Here is a 22,241-nt window from a genome sequence, read left to right as displayed (position 1 = left end):
TAGTCATTGTATGGATATAACACATTTTATTTTTCCATTCCTCAGTTGGCGAATAGTTGGGTTGTTTCCACTTTTTGGCTATTATGAATAATGATATGACAATATAACACTCATGTACAAGTTTTCGTGTGAACATATGTTTTTTATTTCTCCTGGACATATACCTGGGAGTGGAGTTCCTGGGCCATACTGTATCTCTGTGTTGAACTTTTTGAGGAACGGCCAAACTATTTTCTTTTTCATATTTGCACCAGCGATGCTTGAAAGTGCCAATTTCCCCACATCATTGCCAACCCTTGTTTTTAAAAAAATTATATGGCACAATAGTGGGTATGAAGTGGTATCTCACTGTGGTTTCAGTTTGCATAATTTTGACTAATAATTTTGGACATGTTTTCATGTGCTTATTGGCAATTTGTGTCTTCTTTGGAGCAGTATCTATGCAGATTCTTTTTCTCATTTTTAAAATTTGGTTATTTGACATTTTATTGTTGAGTTGCCAGTGTTCTTTACATATTCTGAATACTAGGCTTTATCAGATATATGACTTGCAAACATTTTCCTTCATTCTGAAGGTTGTATTATGTCTTTCTTGTTGGTGTTCTTTGAAACACAAAGGATTTTAATTTTGATAAAGTCCAATTTCTTTTTCCTTTTGTTGCCTGTGCTTTTGCTATCATATTTAAGGGTTCATTGCCAAATCCAAGACTATGAAGATTTATCCCTTTTTTTCTTCAGAAATTTGTATAGTTTAGCTCTTATATTTAACTCTTTGATCCATTTTAAATTCAAAGCCTATTTTGTCTGATATTGGTATAGACACTCCTGCTCTCTTGATTACTATTTGAGTTTTCTCACTGAGTTTGGAATTCCCTTTTCTATCCTTTAACTTTCAACCTGCTTCATTCTTTTGATCTCAATTAAGTCTCTTGTAGACAGCATATAGTTGGGTCATATGTTTTTACCTATTCCGCCAATCTCTGTATTTTGATTGGAGAGTTTAATGCATTTACATTTAAAGTAATTGCTGACAAAAAAAAAGACTTATTTCTGCTATTGTGCTGTTTCTTTTCCATCTGCCCAAAGCTTTTTTGCCCCTCATTTCCTGCATTCCTATCTTTCGTTGTGTGTGTTTAGCTGATTTCTTACAATAAAATATTTAAATTACTTTCTCACTTCCTTTTGGGACTATTCTATAGCTATTTTCTTTGTGTTTACCATGGGGATTACCTTTAACATCCTAAAATTAAAACACTCTAATTTGAACTTATACCAGGTTAAACTCAACAACATCCAAGTTCTTGAAGCTAAAAGAGCATCCTACTATCTCAATGCAAAAGACCTTCTCCAAGACACACTGCAGTTTCTGCCTGGCTGGGACATTGCCCCAGAGTGAGGTTAAGTTTAAGGAGTCGAAGGAGGCATACATTTCCATCCTCTGGATCACTGCTCACCAAAAAATACATAATGCCAGGCACATATGTAATTTTGAATTTTCTACTGAACACACCAGGAAAATGAAAATGGTGAAGTCAATGTAAACAATAGATTTTTAATTCAGTATCTGCAAAGTGTTAGAATGTTTACATGTGGCACGAGAAATGTGGTCATATTACGAGGGCTTGAGAGCCGCGTGGGGCAAGATAGAGGACAAACAGCATGCACTTGAAACTCTAAGAAGTGAACGCTAACAGGCAGATGGGGCCTGGAAGTCCAAAGTTGAATAACAGCCCATAACAGGGTGATTATGGTGGGGTTTTTTTCCTGCCTCTGTCTCCCAGCTTAGGCAAGGCACGCAAAGTCCAGCAACAGCTGAAAGTTAAAACCATGGGATCAACCTTTTATTTCTAGCCAGACAAGTGAGAAAGTGGGGGGCTTGGATGTTGAGGAGTGAGGGGGTCATCCCCATTGGTCTTTTTCTCCCCAGTTACCACATCTCCCCTGCAACCTCAGTGATGGCAGAGGCCTTCACTGAGAAATGGCCTGTGTCTCTGGACAAAGGAACAGGTTAAGAGGCTCCTATTGTCTGAAGAGTGTGGGGGCATGCCCGTTATTTTCCTTTCTTTTCTCTTGCTATTTAAATTGACAAGAACAGATACTACACTTGATCTTAGCCGAAAGGCTGAGATGAAATAGACAAAATAAACTTTAAGCGAAAATTACTGTCAAGTATAAATTTTACTAATCTAGTAATTCCAAAGGACCAAAGAGCAGGGCAGTGGCTTTATTGAGAACCCAGGATTTCCGAGTGTCCACCGTGCTCAGTCACTTTTAAATCATCAGCACAGCCCTATAATTCAGAGATTTAGGTGAAGTGACTTGCCCAGGGTCACACAGCTAAGTGAGAGTCTTCTGGGACCAACAGTAACTTTTGCAAAGGCGTCTCTTGCTATACTTAATCACTGCCACCATCTGACACTCACATTCTTTCTTTTTATACTATTCTGTTTCCTTGGGTCAAAGAATCCGACCCCTGAATTAAGGTTAAATAGCAATTAGTGGCAGATCAAAAGCCAAAATCGCTTCAAGATATTCTTTTAATTACCCCAAGTAATGCCTTTAGTCACAAAAATATAGAACAATATAGAAAATTACAAGTGACCTTAGTGTTCACAGGCAAGCACTAATACATTTTAATGTACCATGATCATATTAAAATAGAAATAACTATGAAACATTTTCTGCGGAGAAGCAGCCCCTGTGGCAGGCAGCAGAAAGGGACAGGAATGCTGCATGGTACCCAGGCCCCCAATGGCCTAGGTCTCACCCTGCAGCTCACTGCTGATGCGCCGGAACGCTGCTTCCTTCTCGGAGTCTAGGTCTTCAGTGGCGATAGGGAAACCCAGCTCAGGGCCTGGGGGCAGCCTCAGAGACTCCCCTTGCCGGGGCGGCAGCAGAGGAATCCTGCGTTTTCGGGGCCTGGGACTGTCAGATGTGCGGGAGCCGTTCCTCCAGGGCCCTTTCTGCCCTCTTGTTGCCTCTGCATCTTTGTCAGGCTGGCTTTTCCTCTGGGAAACCACCGGAGCTGCAGAGGGCGACGGAGGGCCCTCCTTGCTCCCTGTCTTTGCAGACTTCTGGGGCAGCCCTTCCGGTATGGCGGGACTCCTCCTTCTCTTCACTGGTAGGAAACCTCGGGTGGAGACATATGAGTTCGTGATGGCGTTTCTTTGGGGGCAGGAGCTCATACAAGTGGTCTGCGGTCTCCTGGTGGATCTGTCTTCTGCCCTCTTGGCGTGGAGGTCTCTCTGCAGAGGTCCAGGCCTGGGCACGAAGAAAGAGTCCCCCAGGGGCCTAAATGCAGATCGTGCGCCCCCGGTGTCATCGGGGCCGCTTCTCTGGTCTTCGTTCCTCCCTGTGACTGTGGGGACTTCCTCCTGCTTGGCCATCCCTTGCCCGCTCTCTCCCAGGGCCCTCAACACCGTCTTCTCTGTGCTGTAGTTCAGGACACAGCTGGGTGTCGTGGCCGGCACTGGCTGACCCCGTGCCACACTGACAGTGACTGTGTCCACTGCGGACACTGAGCTGCGGGACGTCATGGAGGTGCGAGCACCCATCACTGCCTTCTTCCGATGGCCTCGCCTGCAGATGGAGATAAGGACCCCCAGAAAGGAGCGCAGGGTCTGCGGAACGGTAGAATGGGGTCTCAGAGACTCTGTGGCAAAGCGCAGATGGCAGAGTCACTGGACACTTGTGGGCTGGCCTGCGAGTGGATAGCCGGCCATAGACAGCTGGTTTACCCGGGGCAACCATGGGAAGTCGGTGGGCGCGGGGAGCGGGCTGGGGGCAGCCGAAACCTCCTGGCAGGTGCTGGTCCCCCAGTGCCCGGGGCGGGGGTAAGGGGCAGGGCTTACCTAAGTAACTGCCCCTAGAGAACTTGGGTGAGGTCGGTCCTTGGATAGAGAGCTGGGCTCCGAGCACTCTCCTTCAGCTGCCAACTCGGCCAAAAGCGGAGTGCGCTCTCTTTGGCCTGTTGCTGGGATGCAGTTCTGGAACCTGTGAGCGAACAATGGGCGTGCGTTGGCGGGGCGCAAAAGTTTAGGGAGGGGTGGCGCATGCGCAGAGTACACGTCAGGCCCTGGGGCGCACAGGTGAGGATGCGCGCCCCTGGACCATCTAGCGCTTCTGAATCTCCCCGGGGGTCTGAGGGCTGGAGGTGTTTGCCTTGAGGGTGATGAGCTTCTTGGCAGGACAGCTGCCCCTTCTCCCCCGGCCGGCTCTAACTGTACAGGATGGGTCCCCGGCCACCAGAACAGGAAAGCTGGAGAGCAGGGTACCTGGCTCAGCAGCCGCCACCCGAGGTGGCAGATTTGGCATCAGCGCCTGTGCGTCCGCCTGCCCTCCCACCTGGTAACATTGGAGGAGAGAGCCGCTAAGAACAGAAGTGCAAAAAAAAAACCCCAAAACAAACAAACAAAAAACCCCAGAAGTGCCCAAGCCAACCAGATCCTGCTTGGGGTGACAACTGAAGGGGCAGGCAGGGCGGGCTGGGAGGGACATATATACCAGGTCCAAACCCAGAAAGATCTGAAATGCACGAGTCAGAATGAAAGTCCAGAATCATCCTTGGGCTTTGGGCTGAGCTGGAAGTATAGCCAAACTCTTCAAGGTCTCCAGCTCCACCTGCAGTTTCTGCCTGGCTGGGACATTGCCCCAGAGTGGGGTTAAGTTTAAGGAGTCTTAGTTCCCCTACCAGGGACTGAACCCGGGGCCCCAGCAGTGAAAGTGCTGAGTCCTAACCACTGGACCGCCAGGCAATTCCCTGTATATGTATGAAAAAAGGATACCACAGTCTCAGAGGGTGGCGTTGACCTCATATAAAGGTGACACATATGACAGCTATAACAAAGAGTGGAAGGTAAAAGAATCTATATGGATGTGTAAGCCTTCTGAATTTTATTTAATTGGTAAAATATTAACTCTAGACTGTGAAACAATACGTATACATAGTGTTATTCCAAGAACAATTAAAAAATGACAAACTCAAGAAAATTGGATAACCTCAATAGTCCTATATTTAGGAATTGTGGACAAGATAGCTAAAACATTCACATATGTGTTTTGTGAAAAGTTTTTCTCTTGGTTAATTGCCTAGGAGTGGGTTTTTGGGTCATATGGTAAGTATGGCCCTCTCAGCCAGCCCTGGCCACCACTTCAGGTGTCACCCAGCAGGATCTGGATGGTGTGGGCACTTCCGTTCTTAGCGACTCCCCTCCAGTGCCGCCAGGGGAAAGGGCAGGAGGACGCAGAGGCGCTGCTGCCAAAGCTGCCGCCTCTTGTGGGAGCTGCACAGACAGCGACCTTGCCCCACTTTGCTGGGCGGGGATCCCGTCCAGTACAGTTAGTTACCCCGACAGCACTGGGGCGCGGCCAGGGGAGAAGGGCCAGCTGTCCTGCCAAGAAGCTCATCACCCTCAAGGCAAACACCTCCAGCCCTCAGACCCCCGGGAGATTCAGAAGCGCTAGACGGTCCAGGGGCGCGCATCCTCACCTGTGCGCCCCAGGGCCTGACGTGTACTCTGCGCATGCGCCACCCCTCCCTAAACTTTTGCGCCCCGCCAACGCACGCCCATTGTTCGCTCACAGGTTTCAGAGTATAAAAAGGCAACAGGCCAAAGAGCGCGCACTCCGCTTTTGGCCGAGTTGGCAGCTGAAGGAGAGTGCTCGGAGCCCAGCTCTGTATTCACGGACCGACCTCACTCAAGTTCTCTAGGAGCAGTTACTTAGGTAGGCCTTGCCCCTCACCCTCGTCCCGGGCACTGGGGGACCAGCACCTGCCAGGAGGTTTCGGCTGCCCCCAGCCCGCTCCCCGCGCCCACCGACTTCCCGTGGCCGGCCCGGCTCACCCAGCTGTCTATGGGCGGCTATCCACTCGCAGGCCGGCCCACAAGTGTCCAGTGACTCTGCCATCTGCGCTTTGCCACAGAGTCTCTGAGACCCCATTCTACCATCCCGCAGACGCTGCACTCCTTATGGGGATCCTTATCTCCATCTTCAGGCGAGGCCATCGGAAGAAGGCAGTGATGGGTGCTCGCACCTCCACGACGTCCCGCAGCTCAGTGTCCGCAGTGGACACAGTCACTGTCAGTGTGGCGCGGGGGCAACCAGTGCCGGCCACGACACCCAGCTGTGTCCCGAACTACAGCACAGAGAAGACGGTGTTGAGGGCCCTGGGAGAGAGCGGGCAAGGGATGGCCAAGCAGGAGGAAGTCCCCACAGTCACAGGGAAGAACGAAGACCAGAGAAGCGGCCCCAATGACACCGGGGGCGCACGATCTGCATTTAGGCCCCTGGGGGGCTCTTTCTTCGTGCCCAGGCCTGGACCTCTGAAGAGAGACCTCCACGCCAAGTGGGCAGAGGACAGATCTGCCAGGAAACAACAGACCTCTTGTATGAGCTCCTGCCCCCAAAGAAACGCCATCACCAGCTCATATAGCTCCACCCGAGGTTTCCCGCCAGTGAAGAGAAGGAGGGGTCCCGCCATACCGCAAGGGCTGCCCCAGAAGTCTGCGAAGACAGGGGGCGAGGAGGGCCCTCCATCGCCCTCTGCAGCTCCGGTGGTTTACCAGAGGAAAAGCCAGCCTGACAAAAATGCAGAGACAGCAAGAGGGCAGAAAGGGCCCTGGAGGAAGGGCTCCCGCACATCTGACAGTCCCAGGCCCCGAAAACGCAGGATTCCTCTGCTGCCGCACAGGCGAGGGGAGCCTCTGAGGCTGCCTCCAGCTCCTGAGCCGGGTTTCCGGGTCACCGCCGAAGACCTAGACTCCGAAAAGGAAGCAGCGTTCCGGCGCATCAACAGAGCGCTGCGGGGTGAGACCTATGCCATCGGGGACCTCGGCAGCTCTCCCCAGCACAGGCAACCGAAAACTCCAGCCTTTGCCTCTGCTCCCGGCCCCCCAGCTTCGGGCGGCCCCGCACAAGCATCTTCTGGGTGTTCATCATCCAGAAATTCCACCGTGGGCACCCATGCCAGCACACAGCTGGGTTTTGGGAGCAGAGCGGCTGCCCTAGATGATCTGAGCTGCATGTTTGCAGCTCTCAGAGTGACATCAAGAAAGAGGGGGCCCCCGAGCACCACACACAGCAATGGGGGCAGCGTGGGCCTGAACTCCTGGGACCCTCCTCACCAGAGCCACCCCATGGTGACCACGGGACCCAGCCCTAAGAAGAAGCCTAGGTTTGGAGGCACTACTGCCCCCATCTTAATGCACATCCCTGGGGGCCCTGATTGGCAGCAGCGAGGAACCACCGCCTGTGGCAGCTCTCCCCAGAAGAGGAAACGGAAAGCCCCAGCCTTTGCCTCTGCTCCCGGCCCCCCAGCTTCGGGCGGCCCCGCACAAGCATCTTCTGGGTGTTCATCATCCAGAAATTCCACCGTGGGCACCCATGCCAGCACACAGCTGGGTTTTGGGAGCAGAGCGGCTGCCCTAGATGATCTGAGCTGCATGTTTGCAGCTCTCAGAGTGACATCAAGAAAGAGGGGGCCCCCGAGCACCACACACAGCAATGGGGGCAGCGTGGGCCTGAACTCCTGGGACCCTCCTCACCAGAGCCACCCCATGGTGACCACGGGACCCAGCCCTAAGAAGAAGCCTAGGTTTGGAGGCACTACTGCCCCCATCTTAATGCACATCCCTGGGGGCCCTGATTGGCAGCAGCGAGGAACCACCGCCTGTGGCAGCTCTCCCCAGAAGAGGAAACGGAAAGCCCCAGCCTTTGCCTCTGCTCCCGGCCCCCCAGCTTCGGGCGGCCCCGCACAAGCATCTTCTGGGTGTTCATCATCCAGAAATTCCACCGTGGGCACCCATGCCAGCACACAGCTGGGTTTTGGGAGCAGAGCGGCTGCCCTAGATGATCTGAGCTGCATGTTTGCAGCTCTCAGAGTGACATCATGAAAGAGGGGGCCCCCGAGCACCACACACAGCAATGGGGGCAGCGTGGGCCTGAACTCCTGGGGCCCTCCTCACCAGAGCCACCCCATGGTGACCACGGGACCCAGCCCTAAGAAGAAGCCTAGGTTTGGAGGCACTGCTGCCCCCATCTTACATCACATCCCTGGGGGCGCACCCAGGCAGGGCCCCCCTACTTCCAGCGGAGGGTGCAGCCCATGCCCAGCCAAGGCTGACTTTAGGGGTGTGTCGGTTCCGGCCTCTATTCCTATCAGCCTCAGCTCCACAGTGGGCACAGCAAGGTGCAGCCTTGCTCTTAGGGCCCCCTCATCACCTGCCCAGGGCGTGGCTGGACAAAAAACCACTGGGCCATCGACCAAGTCATTCTCCTCCAGGTCTCCATTCATTACCTTGGGGTTTAAGAGGAGGAAGTTGGCCTGAGCCAATAACTTTGCGGCGAGGCCATCAGTGTCCACCTCCTCCCAGGCTGGGCCTCGTGTGGACCCTGTTTCGATGTGAAACTTACAATAAAGCTTTGTTCTTGTTCTTTTGCATAATCCTCACGTGTCTGTGATCTGTAGATCAAGTGTGGAAAAGCACTGGCTTGTATGAGTGGTAACATGGAAAGCCAGACCTGTTGACAGTTTCCTGTGACCCTGCTCATGGGTTGTGAAGAGTAGCACAACAAGATGGCTACAAGGGCCCTATATTAAAAGTGTGTTTTGAGTTTAAACGATGCAGCCCGAAATAAAATGGGCCCAGAGGGAGGGGTAAACAGGGAGGGTCATCCTTGTCTGTTGTAATTGCTACTTCCCACCCACCTCTCTGGCCTGGAGGGGGCTGGGTCATCCCGAGCACACACCAGCCGCCCATACTCTACACGTTTAGTATTTTCTAATGTAGCAGTTTCTTTGACTTTTTCATTTTGCTTTAATAAGTCTTAGGCAAATCATTTACATGCACATCTCACTCAGAGAGTATATGTCCATACAACCTAAAGCAATCTACAGATCCAGTGCAATCCCTATCAAAATTCCCATGACATTTTTTACATAAATAGGAAAAACAATCCTAAAATTCGTATGGAACTGCAATAGACTTCAAAAGCCACAGCAACCCTGAGAAAGAAGAACAAAGCTGGAGGCAACACTTTTCCTGATTTCAAATTATACTACAAAGCTAGAGTAATCAAAATAGTATGGTACTGGCATGAAAACAGACACATACACCAATGCAACAGAATCAAGAGCCGAGAAATAAATCCACACACATACGGGCAACTAATTGACAGGGATCCAAGAATACTCAACAGGGAAAAGATAGTCTCTTCAGTAAATGGTGTTGGCAAAACTGGATACCCACATGCAAAACAAAGAAAGTGGACCCCTATCTTACACCATTTGTAAAAATTAACTTGAAATGGATTAAAGACTTAAATGTAAGCCCTGAAACTGTAAAACTCCTAGAAGAGAACATAAAGAGAAAGCTCCTTAACATTGGTCTTGGTGATGATTTTTTGGGTATGACAACAAAACCACAAGCAACAAAAACAAAAAGCAACCAATGGGACTACATCAAACTAAAAAGCTCCTGGAGAGCAAAAGAAACAATCAACAAAATGAAAAGGCAACCTAGGAATGGGAAAAAATATTTGCAAACCACATGTATGATAAGAGGTTAATATCCAAAATCTATAAGGAATTCAAACAACTCCATAGCAAAAAACAAACAAACAAACAAAAACAAATAATCTGATTCTAAAATAGGCAAAGCAGGGGACTTCCCTGGTGGTGCAGTGGTTAAGACTCCACACTTCCACTGCAGGGGGCATGGGTTTGATCCCTGGTCAGGGAATTAAGGCCCGCATGTCATGCAGCGTGTGTAAAAAAATAAAATAAAATAGGCAAAGCAAGACTAGGAAACAACTAAGTGTCCAACAGGTGAATGGATAAAGAAAATGTGACATATAGATATAGATAGATGATAGATAGATAGATAGATAGATATAGATAGATAGATAGATAGATAGATAGATAGATAATGGAATTTTATTCAGCCACATGAAAAGAAGGAAATCTGCCATTTGTGACAACACAGATAGACCTTGAGGGCATTATGCTAAGTGCATTAAGTCAGAGGGCAAAACATAAATACTGTATGAGATCACTTATATGTGGACTCTTTAAAAAAAAGAAGAAACAACTCACAGATACATAGAATAGACTGGTTGCCAGAGGTGGGAGGTGGGTGAAATAGCTAGCTGAAAGTGGTCCAAAGGTACAAACTTCAAGTTATAAGATAAATAAGTCCTGGGGATGTCATGTATAGTGTAGTGACTATAGCTAACAATATTGTTGTGTATTTGAAAGTTGCTAAGAGAGTAGATCTTAAAAGCTCTCATCACAAGAAAAAAATAATTTGTTACTGTGAGTGGTGATGTATGAAAAGCCATGGAAGAAGCTTAAATGCATATTGCTAGTTGAAAGAAACCGGTCTGAAAAGACTACACACTGGATGATTCCAACCATATGACATTCTGGGAAAGGCAAAACTATGAAAACAAGAGGACATGTGGCCCCAGTGGACACCACTGTCTCTCCTTTCAGGAGCCTCCAGGTGCTGGAGACCTTCCCTCCTGAGATCCAGGTCTTCATGAAGGACTCCAGTGGCCAGGGCAAGCCTTATGCCATTGACCCTGATGACTCCATCCACGACTTGAAAGAGAAGGTTGAAGAGGCTGGAGGACCTTACATGGAGGGTCCCAGGGCCAGAAACTGTGGAATCAATAGCTTCTCAGATTGCACATCAAGGATTGTGACACCATCATGCTCGTTAAGAGAGGCCCCACATCCCCACGAGTGCCAAGATCAGGCTGTTCATTCTGTAGACTTCTATGGTCATGTCCCCCTAGCTCACCCCTTTCTACCCAGACCACTGTGCTCTTTCTGAAGCACAAATAGAAACAGAATCCTCCCCTGCTTTAAATTCTCCAATGGCTCCTATTACCTACAGAATCAAGTTCAAGTTCCTTTGCTTGGCATTCAGGGTTCTTGACCATTTAGCTCTTGCTGACCTCTCAGTCTCTCCTTTGAGAGTGCTCAAAACATACCAGACGTGGCCAAACACTTGCAATTCCAGAACACTGAATGCTGGCTCACAACTCCATGACTTTGAGTCAACTTTCCTTCTCCCCCATGTTGTCACCATTCAAAGTTCAAACCTCTAAGTTATTGATTCTCAAAAGTATGGACCCCAGACCAGCAGAATCAACATCATCTGGGAACCTCTTTGAAATAAAAATTCTCAGCAGCTAGCCCAGAATTACCTGAGTTAGGTTCTCTGGAAGTGGGACTCAGCAATCTGTGTCTTAACAAGCCTTCCAAGTAATTCTGAGCAAATATGGAAGTTCCAGGGAGCTAACACCCCGGGGGTAAGCCTTGGCCCATTGAAAGACAGGAACCAGCGAGTGCAGTGAGTGCATACTCCCCTCCTCCACCTCTCAGGTGGATAATTTTGAGGCATGTTCTGCATTGCTCCTTAGAGGGTCCCCAGTGGGATCAAAGCTCAGCTGCCCACAGTAGTGATCAATTTCATGATATTTCTTGGACTGTTTTTTCCTCCTTCTCAATCCCCCACACCTGTCCCTTGGGATCATTTCCCAAAACAAGTCTCATGCAAATCCTTGTCTCAGGCTCTGCATTTGGAGGAACACAAGCTAAGAGAAAACCCATCTTTATGCATCTTCCTCCTTCCTAAAACCCAGCCCACACCCTTCCTAACTACTAGCTCTTCCCCCACCGCCATAGACATGTGCCCAACTGCATGGCATTTCTATAAACCATAAAACCAATACACAATCGACTGCATGTTCCCCTTTTTTTTTTTTTTTGTGGTACGCGGGCCTCTCACTGTTGTGGCCTCTCCTGTTGCAGAGCACAGGCTCCGGACGCGCAGTCTCAGCAGCCATGGCTCATGGGCCTAGCCGCTCCGCGGTGTGTGGGATCTTCCCGGACTGGGGCACGAACCCATGTCCCCTGCATCGGCAGGCGGACTCCCAACCACTGCGCCACCAGGGAAGCCCCATGTTCCCTTTATAAATCGTTTTTTTTTTTCTTTTTTGGCCACACTGCGAGGCCTGCAGATTCCTAAATACCAGACCAGGGATTGAACCCTGGTCCCTGTCAGTGAAAGCCCAGAGTCCCAACCGCTGGACTGCCAGGGAATTCCCCCTTTCCAAATCTTGAAAGCTGCTGAACTCCCAGATATCTCATGAAAATGAATAATGAAATGAATCAAAACTAATATGTAAGGTCTATTGAGCAAAGTGGTGGCTACCAGTGGGGAGAAGGAAGTGGGGAGAGGCAAAATAGGAGGACGGGATTAAGAGGTACAAACTACTGTGTATAAAATAGATAAGCTCCAAGGACATATTGTACAGCACAGGGAATAGAGCCAATATATTATAATAACTTTAGTTTTTCAAAGGTTTATTATTTATTTATTTATTTAATTTATTTTTGGCTGCATTGGGTCTTGTTGCGAGACGCAGGATCTTCATTGAGGTGTGCGGGATCTTTCATTGCAGCACGTGGGCTCTTCGTTGTGGTGTGGAGGTTTCTCTCTAGTTGTGGCCTGCATGCTCCAGGACACATGGGCTCAGCAGTTGTGGCGTGCGGGCTTACTTGCCCTGCCACCTGTAGGATCTTAGTTCCCCGACCAGGGATCAGACCTGTGTCCCCTGAATTGGAAGGCAGATTCTTTACCACTGGATCACCAGGGAAGTGCCTATAATAACTTTAAATGGAGTATAACCTGTAAAAATATTGAATAACAATGTTGTACACCTGAAACTGATATAGTGTTGTAAATCAATTATGCTTCAAAAAAATGTTTTAAACTAAGATGTAAGGTCTGAATGTTTGAATAACTTTTGTTTGAACAACTTTTACATTGCCTTGAAGCTCATTATCTGTCATTATAAACATAGGACAAATGTTTGGAATCTCACTTTATTGTTGACTTTGGTTTGCGAAATTGCCACTGCTCTTTAAACAGTTATAATATAGGACTGTTTAAGGACCAGGCACTACCAAACTTTGAAAATATGGAGACTTTTAGAATTTATGTAATTAGAAATGTGATTCTTTCCGTTTGGGGTTAGCCAGTTGGAGAGTTTAAATTGAAACGTGTCATGATTGAGGGTTTTTTTTTCCCCCCCAAATGGTATTTAAGACAACAAACACCCTCCACCCCACCACTTCCTCCAGCTAACACCTGGTCTTTCTCCTCCCTTTCACGACAAAGTTCTTGAAAGTGTTATCTACACTCCTGGTCTCCATCCTCCTCACCCAACTTACTCTTCAACCCCGCACCTAAGATCTGGCTTCTGCTCCCAGCTCTCCCTTACATTTCACCCACAATGATCACCAGTAGCCTCTTGGGTGCTTCTCAGACCTATATTCCTGAACTTATCGGAAGCATTAGGCAATGTGGACAACTATTTTAAGCTCTCTGGCTTAAACAGCTACCCTTGTAGACCTCCCCACTTCCCACTCCTCCTTGTATCTTCCTCCCTTTGTTAATAGTACCCTCCATCCATTACCCAGGTACCCAAGCCAGAGAGCTGATAGCCATCCTGTCTTCTCCCTCACCTCCTACCTGTAGTCACCAAGTCCTGTTCACCCTTCCCCCAAGGTAGACCTAGAATCCCATCCCTTCTCCAGCCAAGTCCGGGTCACCTTCCCTCTCACCTGGATCACTGTACAGTGTCCTGACACCTCTCCCTACATATCTACCCCTGCCCCCTGCAATCCTTCCTCCCCACAGAAGCAGCCAGACCAATCTTTCCAGAATGGTCATTTCACCTCTGGTCGCTCTTCTGATTTGCCACTGCCCTCAGGACAAAGTCAGCGCAGATTCACCTCATATGTGACCCAGTGGATCACTTTCTCTTTCCTAGAAGAATGTTTCCACTTGGCTATCAAAACACACTCCGGATTTTTCTTCCACCTCCCTGGCTACTCCTTCGCATTCTTGTTTGCCGGATGCTTGCCTCTCCCCAATCACTTAATACTCTTAAGTGTTTCAGGGCCCAGTCACTGGTCCTTTTCTTGCCTTGCTCTATACTCGCTCCCTTGGTGAACCCACCCAGCCTCATGGCTTTAAATATATCTATGCTGGTCATTTGTATCTCAACCCCAGACTTCGTCCCTGAAATCCAGACTCAAATATGCAATTCCCTAGCCAACTCAGATCTCATTAGACACTCAAGTTTGCTTCCAAAGCCGAACTCCCGACCTTCATGCCTACACTGTGCCCTGGCCCAGTCTTTCCCTTCTCAGTTAAGGACAATTCTATCCTTCCAGTGCTAAGGCCAAAAGCCTTAGAGTGGTCCTTGACTCTAATTTTTCTCTCACATCACACTCTATCCTTTAGCAAGACCTGTTTATACTCAAAATATAGCCAGTGAAATGATATGAGGTCTGGGATTCACTTCCAAATAATACAGGAGGGGAGATGTGGATGGAGATATCATTGAAACAAGATTGTCTGTAGGTTGGGACTTCCCTGGTGGTCCAGTGGTTAGGACTCTGTGCTTCTACTGCAGGGGGCATGGGTTCAATCCCTGGTTGGGGAACTAAGATCCTGCGTGCCGGGTGGCCAATAAAAATTAAAATGGGCAGAAGACCTGAATAAACATTTAAAAAACTGTCTACAGGTCGATAATGGTTGAAGATGGGGGATGGTACGTGGAGGTTCATTGTAGTATTCTACTTTTGTTCATGTTTGAAATTTTCCATAATAAGAAAATTGAATCATACCACTTCTCCCTACCTTTCACTGCTACCATTCTGATCCAAGGCGCCACATCTCTTGCCTGGACTGTTGTAGTAGCTTCTTAACTGAATTCCTGCTTCTGCTCTCACCTCCACTCCCCACCCTCTGCTTTTAATCCAATCTTCCCAAGAACAGCCAGTGTGATACCGTTAAAATGAAAGTCCATCCATGTCCCTCTTCTGCTTGGAACTCCCCAGTGGCTCCCCATTTCAATCAGAGTAAAAGCCAAAGTCTTAGTAGTCTTCAAGATCCTACACAATTTGCCCCCTACCCTTGTACTCAAACCTCATCCCCTCCCACTCTCCCCCTTTGATCATTCCATTCCAGTCACACTGCTATTCCTCAATCCCACCAGGCATACTGCCGCCACAGGGCCTTTGCACTTGCTGTTCCTTCTCCCATTCTTCTTTAATTGTTTTTATTTATTTTATTGTTTTTAAATTTTTGGCTGAGCCGGGTCTCAGTCGCGGCACACGGGATCTTTCGTTGGGGCGTGTGGACTTCTTAGTTGCCGCATACAGACTCTTAGCTGCGGCATGCATGTGGAATTTAGTTCCCCGATCGGGGATCGAACCTGGGCCCCCTGCATTGGGAGAATGGAGTCTTACCCACTGGACCACCAGGGAAGTCCCACTTTCTCTCATTCTTCCCTCTGACATACATACCGCTCACTCTTCGCCTCCTTCATGTCTTTGCTCAAATGCATGTCTTTGCTTTTCAGACCTTCCCTAGCCACCTTTCTTGAGACTGAACCCCTGAACATTGCCACTTCTCACCCCCCCGACACACGTAGTCAGTACCTTTTAACCTCTTTCCCTGCTTTATTTTCCTGATTAGCACTTATCACCATCTTAATTATTATAATGTTACTTATTTATCCTGTTTATTATCTGTCTCCACCATTAGAGTGTTAGCTCTCTGCAGTCCGAGAATTTTGCCTATTCACTGCTGTATCCCCAGGACACCTGCCTGGCACATAGCGGGCACTCAACAAATGTTTGTTGAATGAATGAATGAATGGCATTCCGAGTTTCAATCCCTGCTCACCTGTCCAGGCACAGCTCTCCCCTCTCCCCTCCCTGCCCTCCATGCCAACGTGGATCTGACAGCCGAGTCCTGGCACATAGCAGGATGGTTCACACTTCTCAGCCTTATCCGGTCTTGTGCCCTCTGTCTCGTGGCCGCATTCCCAGTCTTTTAAGACTCATCTCAAGCAGGTGTTCACTGACACCACAGGTGACCCCAAAGAAACTCTTCTGCCTGAATTTCCACCAAGTTTCTGTGCCCTCTTTTCTCCTAGTACACAGGACACTGGACTCTCTGTGTCTCCTCTGTCTCCCCCACTGCTCTGGGAGCCCCTGGGGCAGGAACCACGTCTTACATTGTCTTCTTCGCACAATGTCTGGCACCCAGCCAGCACTCAATAGATGTACAGTGAACGAATAACAATACTTGCATTTACTTAATGTTTTCTCTGCTAAATGTTCTCTTGCTTAATCCACACAACCTATGGGGTAGGTATTATTCTTAAACCCATTTTAAGGATTATTTCTGTGAGGGTCAGAGAGGTTAAGAGTCTGGCAAAGGGCAGACTGGAATTCCAGAGTTTGTTCTGCGGAACCCTAGAATTCCCACAGTTCAGCCCAACCTCCAGCGAGTGCCTGCTCTTACTGAGCCTGTTTTGGGTGACAAGCTTGTGGGGATGGGATTGGTGGATACCATCCAACTCCCATCTCCTGGGGGAGTTGTCTTTCCCAGGGCCATCCTCAAGCCAGTTTCAGTTTCCAAGTTGTAAAAGGGAAACTAAGAGGTGAGAAACGAAACCTACAGCAGAAAGGGTGACTAAAAGCCCCGCCTGTTAAGGTGGTTTCACCCAGTGTCCCTTGGTACCCCAGCTGCAGTGAATGGCCTCCAGGAAGAGGATCCCCTGGTCAGCCAGACACCCCTTGTTTCCTCTTCACTCTGGTCCTTTATTCCACAGGGTGCTGGAGGTCAGCTGAGGAGGAGTCCCCTTAAAGAAGAGTGTGTGTGCCAGGAGCTGGGTAGGTGTGTGGGTATATATCTAGCCACCAGTGGTACTCTCAAGACAGAGATGGCAGTGCCCCCGGAGCTCTTTGTCACCCCAGCTTCCAGGCTGAACTCCTTCGTGGCTCACTGCCTGCATCCCAGCCAGAAGTGGAAAAAAGAGGTGTTGGAGACTGTGCAGACCGTGGAGCAGTTCCTGAGGGAGCAGAGCTTCCAGGGGGAGCATGGGCTGGACCAGGAATCGGGGGTGCTGAAGGTGGTCAAGGTGAGACTCGTTCCCTCCATCCCCAGGCCAGGGCTGGGCAAAATGCAGCTTGTGGGTCTACATCCCTGAGGATGCTGGGACCTGTTGCCTCATTATCTCTAGCCCATGCTATTGACATCTCAAGACACTCCATCCCAATGCACTGCTGCCTTGAGCAGAACAAGTCCAGTAAGGAAGCTAATAATAATAGTGTACTTTTTTGGATGCACTAGCCTAACCCCTTAACATGTATTATGTCTAATTTGTGTACCCTGTGAGGTGTGTATTATTCTTTTCCCATTTTACAGATGAGCAGAATGGGAACTCAGTGATTTAAGATCCATAATGACCAAACGCAATGCAAGGTCTCTGATTGGATCTTGGTGTGAATGGACCATCTGTAAAATATAATTTGGGAACAATTGGGGAAATTTCAATATGGCCAGAATATTAAATAATATATATATATAAGGGAATTGTTTTTTTAATATTTATTTATTTTATTTTTTTATTTTCTTGGCTGCGTCAGGTCTTAGTTGTGGCAATGCGGGATCTTTTGTTGCAGCGTGTGGGCTCGGGCTTCTCTCTAGTTGTGGCGTGCGGGTTTTCTCTCCCTAGTTGTGGCGCGTGGGTTCCAGGGTGTGTGGGCTTTGTAGTTTGCGGCACACGGGCTCTCTAGTTGAGGCGTGGGAGCTCAGTAGTTGTGGCACGTGGGCTTAGTTGCCCTGCAGCATGTGGGATCTTCGTTCCCTGACCAGGGATCGAACCCGAGTCCCCTGCATTGGAAGGTGGATTCTTTACCACCGGACCGCCAGGGAAGTCCCAGGGAACTGTTTTTTTGAGGCGTAATAGTTTTGTGGTTATGGGGAAAATGTTCTCTTTTGTTGGACACAAATGCTAAAGTATTTAGGGACGATGGTCCTTAGCGTTTGTAATTTACTTTAAAGTGGCTTAGTTGAAGCAAATATGGCAGAGTTTAGACTTGTTGAATCTGGGCGGATGTATAAGTGTTCATTGTATTCTCTTTCTATTTTTCTGTTTAAAATTTTTGATAATGGAAATTTTTTTTTAATGGAAGCTCAGAGAGGTGAGGTCACTTGCCCAAGGTCACACAGCTAGTGGTGAAGCTGGGATTTCACCCAGGATCTATCTTACTCTGCTCCAGGCTGCCCTCACTGAGCTTTTTTCCCCCAAGCCCTTCCTGCAGCTGCATCATGTCACCTCCTGTCCTAGCTAGGATAATAATGCAAGAGGGTCAAAACTAGAAAGGTGTGATGAGAAAAACAACTTTGAGGAAAAAATTTTGTTTTTCTGAGTGGCTGCCGAGGCATTTTACAGTATGGTGACCCTACTAACACCAAAAGTTCAGAGTCTGGACTTTTAGATAGGTTTAGGGTATCCCCACAGGTTCCTGCTTTGCCTTCCCCGGTGGAACCTTTTAATATAACCACTGAGTGGGCTTCCCTGGTGGTCCAGTGGTTAAGACTCTGAGCTTCCACTGCAGCGGGCATGGGTTCGACCCCTGGTCAGGGAAGTTCTGCATGCCACACTGTGTGGCCAAAAAACATAAATAAATAAAATTTTTTAAAAATTTAGAGCTAAGCGGGTTTTAAATAAAAGTTTTTAATGTAAATTGATACAGCCACTATGGAGAACAGTATGGAGGTTCCTTAAAAAACTACAGATAGAACTACCATACGACCCAGCAATCCCACTACTGGGCATATACCCTGAGAAAACCATAATTCAAAAAGAGTCATGTACCAAAATGTTCATTGCAGCTCTATTTACAATAGCCAAGACATGGAAGCAACCTAAGTGTCCATCAACAGATGAATGGATAAAGAAGATGTGGCACATATATACAATGGAATATTACTCAGCCATAAAAAGAAACGAAATTGAGTTATTTGTAGTGAGGTGGATGGACCTAGAGTCTGTTCTACAGAGTGAAGTAAGTCAGAAAGAGAAAAACAAATATCGTATGCTAACACATATATATGGAATCTAAGGGAAAAAAAAAAGAAGGTCGTGAAGAACGTAGGGGTAAGACAGGAATAAAGACACAAACCTACTAGAGAATGGACTTGAGGATATGGGGAGGGGGAAGGGTAAGCTGTGACAAAGTGAGAGAGTGGCATGGACATATATACACTACCAAACGTAAAATAGCTAGTGGGAAGCAGCTGCATAGCACAGGGAGATCAGCTTGGGGCTTTGTGACCATCTAGAGGGGTGGGATAGGGAGGGTGGGAGGGAGACACAAGAGAGAAGAGATATGGGAACATATGTATATGTGTAACTGATTCACTTTGTTATTAAGCAGAAACTAACACACCATTGTAAAGCAATTATACTCCAATAAAGATGTTAAAAAAAAAATAACCACTTAGAGTTAAGCCTGTGAAAAGTTAGTAGCCTCTGCCCCAATCACCTTGTAAGGACTAGGTGCTTGCTACCCCGCTCTAGCTCCTGCTGGCTTGTGACCTGGGGTGGAAGACTGCCCTTCCCCCGGCTCACTGTGTCCCTTTGCTTCTGGGATATATAAGTAATAAATCATTTTTTTTTATTTTTTAAATTAATTTTTGTTGGAGCATAGCTGCTTTACAATGTTGTGTTAGTCTCTGCTGTACAGCAAAGTGAATCAGTTACACGTATACATATACCCCTCCTTTTTAGATTTCTTTCTCACTTAGGTCACCACAGAGCATTGAGTAGAGTTCCCTGTGCTATACAGTAGGTTCTCATTAGTTATCTATTTTTGAAAGTAATAAATCTTATGACGCTACTCCCTTTGTATGGGTGTATTGGAACTGCACCTTTCCTCCAAATGACCCCGGGGGTTTCATTTCCCCACAGAGGGAGTTTGGATGCTGAGGGAGCTACCTGCCCACACTGTGTGGGCGGCTTGTGCCCCTGGCCAACGAGATATTAACACTTTATTTGGGCTTTAAACTCTCCCCCAACCCCTGAAAATCTGGTAAGCTGTGCTGATCCACAAGAGTGAATGCTTGTCCTTGGGTTTGAATAGGTTTGAACTGAAGCAAGTCATGAAGCCTGTTCTAGAACGCTCTTCCCTCTCTGCCTATATCTTACCACTGGAAAAGGTGGGAAGGGCAACACAGGCACAGCCTTCAGCGGGATGTGCTCTGTGCCATTCCCAACCCTCTCACATAGGGCAGAAACACCCCGCCCCTGCCAATTCCTGAGTTAAGCCCTCACTTCTAATGTGACTGTATTAAGAAATAGGGTCTTTAAGGAGGTAATTAAGGTTAAATAAAGTCATAATGGTGAAGCCCTAATCAGACTGGACTCGTGTTCTTATAAGAAGATAGAGACATCAGCGGCCTCTCTCTGTCCATGCACACACACAGGTAAGACCATGTGAGGACTCAGTGAGAAGGCAGCTGTCTGCAAGCCAGGAAGAGAGGCCTCAGAAGAAAGCAACTCTGCTGGCATCTTGATTTTAGACTGCAAAATTCCAGAACTGCGAGAAAGGAAATATCTGTTGTTCAAGCCTCCGGTCTCTAGTATTCTATTATGGCAGCCCAAACAGACTAATGCACCATTTTATGTTGGCTTTTTTCCCCAGGAGAACAGTACCTATAACAGTAGACTAGCATCCTGGTCCCCAGGTCATTTTGGTTCAGTTAAATTCTTAAAGTAGCACTTACATCTTACCTCACACTGAAATAAATCCTTTTGTAGCATGTGAGTGGCACAGAGTGGAGCTTAAAAGATTTAGTGGGCCATCAGGCTCTCTCTAACCCACCCCTTGAACCTGTCTTATACCATCTTCTTTGCTTCCCAGTCCAAACCCTGTGTTCCAGTCTTTTCCCTGTCCCCCATTTATAGTGCCCACTCCTTCCTTGCCCAGTTGGAATTTTCTCTAGCTTCCATGCCGACTGCCCAAACCCCATCTCTTCTTCAGGGTCATCCTAAGCCCTACATCTTTGGGGCCTCTTCTCAACCTTCCAGCCAACCTCTGCATCACTCTGGTACTTCCTGCCTTTGCAGAAATTTAACAGAAAGAGAGGAGGGGATTGGAGGCACTGTGCCTAAGATCTCAGGTGGATGAGATTCTTCCCTGCAAGCCAAGTGTCCGGCTGTAAACAATACCTTCAGGGCCTAAACAGTGAATAGAGGGATAGAAAGTGACTTGACTTTGGTGTATGTATGTGTTTATACCCATATATGTGAAGTCTGTGTTCTTGGAGTAGAGCCCCATTCATTTAGAGAAAAAAGAGCCTGCTCCAAATTCCCCATCTGGAACTAGCAATTTGTCCTTAATGAGGCACATGTATAACACAGGTTATAGATTAAGACTGACCTGAAGAGAGCACACTGACTTTCGTCTAAGCACCTCACACGTCAAAGACAGCTAGACGTGGAAGAAACCAAGAAATCAAGTGTAGGATTTCCCAAACTGCAGTCAGTTACTAGCCACATTAATAACTGTTTTAAACCTTATTCACATTGCATCAAAGGGATGCTTTGATGCACTGCTGAGGTCTTCTCAGCAAAGCTCACGGGAATTTGGTATATGAGGATCCACACTAGTGATCCATTTCACCGGTGTCAATCTCTCTGGACAGTTTGGGTGGAAAGGACAATTCCTGAAGGTGCGATACCTTCACCACATGTACTAGCATTGGGTCTTGCTTGTGTGTGTGTCACCGACTTCAGCCTTGCTGTAGCAATAATAGCTAAGATACTGTAGAGCTGAGAGGCTATTTAAGTATTTATAGATATATACATAAGATAAAAGCACCTAACTTTTTTCTACCTATTGCTTACTTTCCACAGCGGTGTACACACCACACTTTAGGAAACAGTGATGTTGTCCAATTTGTCTTCTCATTTGAAGATGAGAAATGAAGGTCTGGAGACCTTTCATTGCTCAAGGTCATTCGAGTGTTTAAGGGCAGGATGCTGGGGTTCCTGACTTCCAGGGAACCTAACTTTTCTCTGAAATTATACTGCCCCTTAATCTCTTAGCAGTACATAAAACAAATATTGGTGACCTCGTGACATGCCAGCCCTTGGGTGAAATGGAGATCTGTGACTGGCTCTCAAACTTTTAAGAAATGGGAGTCTAGGAAAAAAAAACCCCAAAACAGTCATGCAAAGACTCACTGTGCTGGGAGGGGAGCCTGTGGTCGTCTAGCTCAGTGCTGGGCTGAACCCTGGATCGTCCAAGGAGGGTCTTGGAGACCTCTCTGCAGGCCAAGAAGTCAAGGCATAAGGGG

At 47.7% G+C, this 22,241-nt stretch overlaps 2 protein-coding genes across 2 annotated transcripts; one reads left to right on the top strand and one right to left on the bottom strand.

The window, feature by feature from the left end:
* Positions 1-91: 91 nt before the first annotated feature.
* LOC307183217 (putative POM121-like protein 1) lies at positions 92-4,785 on the bottom strand. The gene is made up of 2 exons (XM_079915425.1): positions 3,852-4,785; positions 92-3,620 (listed from the first exon to the last, which is right to left on the bottom strand). The coding sequence occupies exon 2, from the start codon at positions 3,552-3,554 to the stop codon at positions 2,757-2,759; it is 798 nt and encodes a 265-aa protein (XP_079771551.1). The 5' UTR covers positions 3,555-3,620; positions 3,852-4,785; the 3' UTR covers positions 92-2,756.
* A 65-nt stretch (positions 4,786-4,850) lies between these two features.
* Positions 4,851-21,503, top strand: LOC307185156 (uncharacterized protein). The gene is made up of 2 exons (XM_079918995.1): positions 4,851-16,765; positions 16,850-21,503. Exon 1 carries the CDS (start codon positions 5,970-5,972, stop codon positions 7,890-7,892), a length of 1,923 nt encoding a protein of 640 aa, XP_079775121.1. The 5' UTR covers positions 4,851-5,969; the 3' UTR covers positions 7,893-16,765; positions 16,850-21,503.
* Positions 21,504-22,241: the final 738 nt, after the last annotated feature.

The sequence above is a fragment of the Stenella coeruleoalba genome (genome assembly GCF_951394435.1).
Source record: "Stenella coeruleoalba genome assembly, chromosome: 3".
Lineage (NCBI taxonomy): Eukaryota > Metazoa > Chordata > Mammalia > Artiodactyla > Delphinidae > Stenella > Stenella coeruleoalba.
This window is presented reverse-complemented; position numbering and strand designations above follow the sequence as displayed.

Excerpts from the sequence above, each read along its gene's own strand:
- LOC307183217 (XM_079915425.1), bottom strand. The coding sequence starts at position 3,554 with ATGGGTGCTCGCACCTCCATGACGTCCCGCAGCTCAGTGTCCGCAGTG.
- LOC307185156 (XM_079918995.1), top strand. The coding sequence starts at position 5,970 with ATGGGGATCCTTATCTCCATCTTCAGGCGAGGCCATCGGAAGAAGGCA.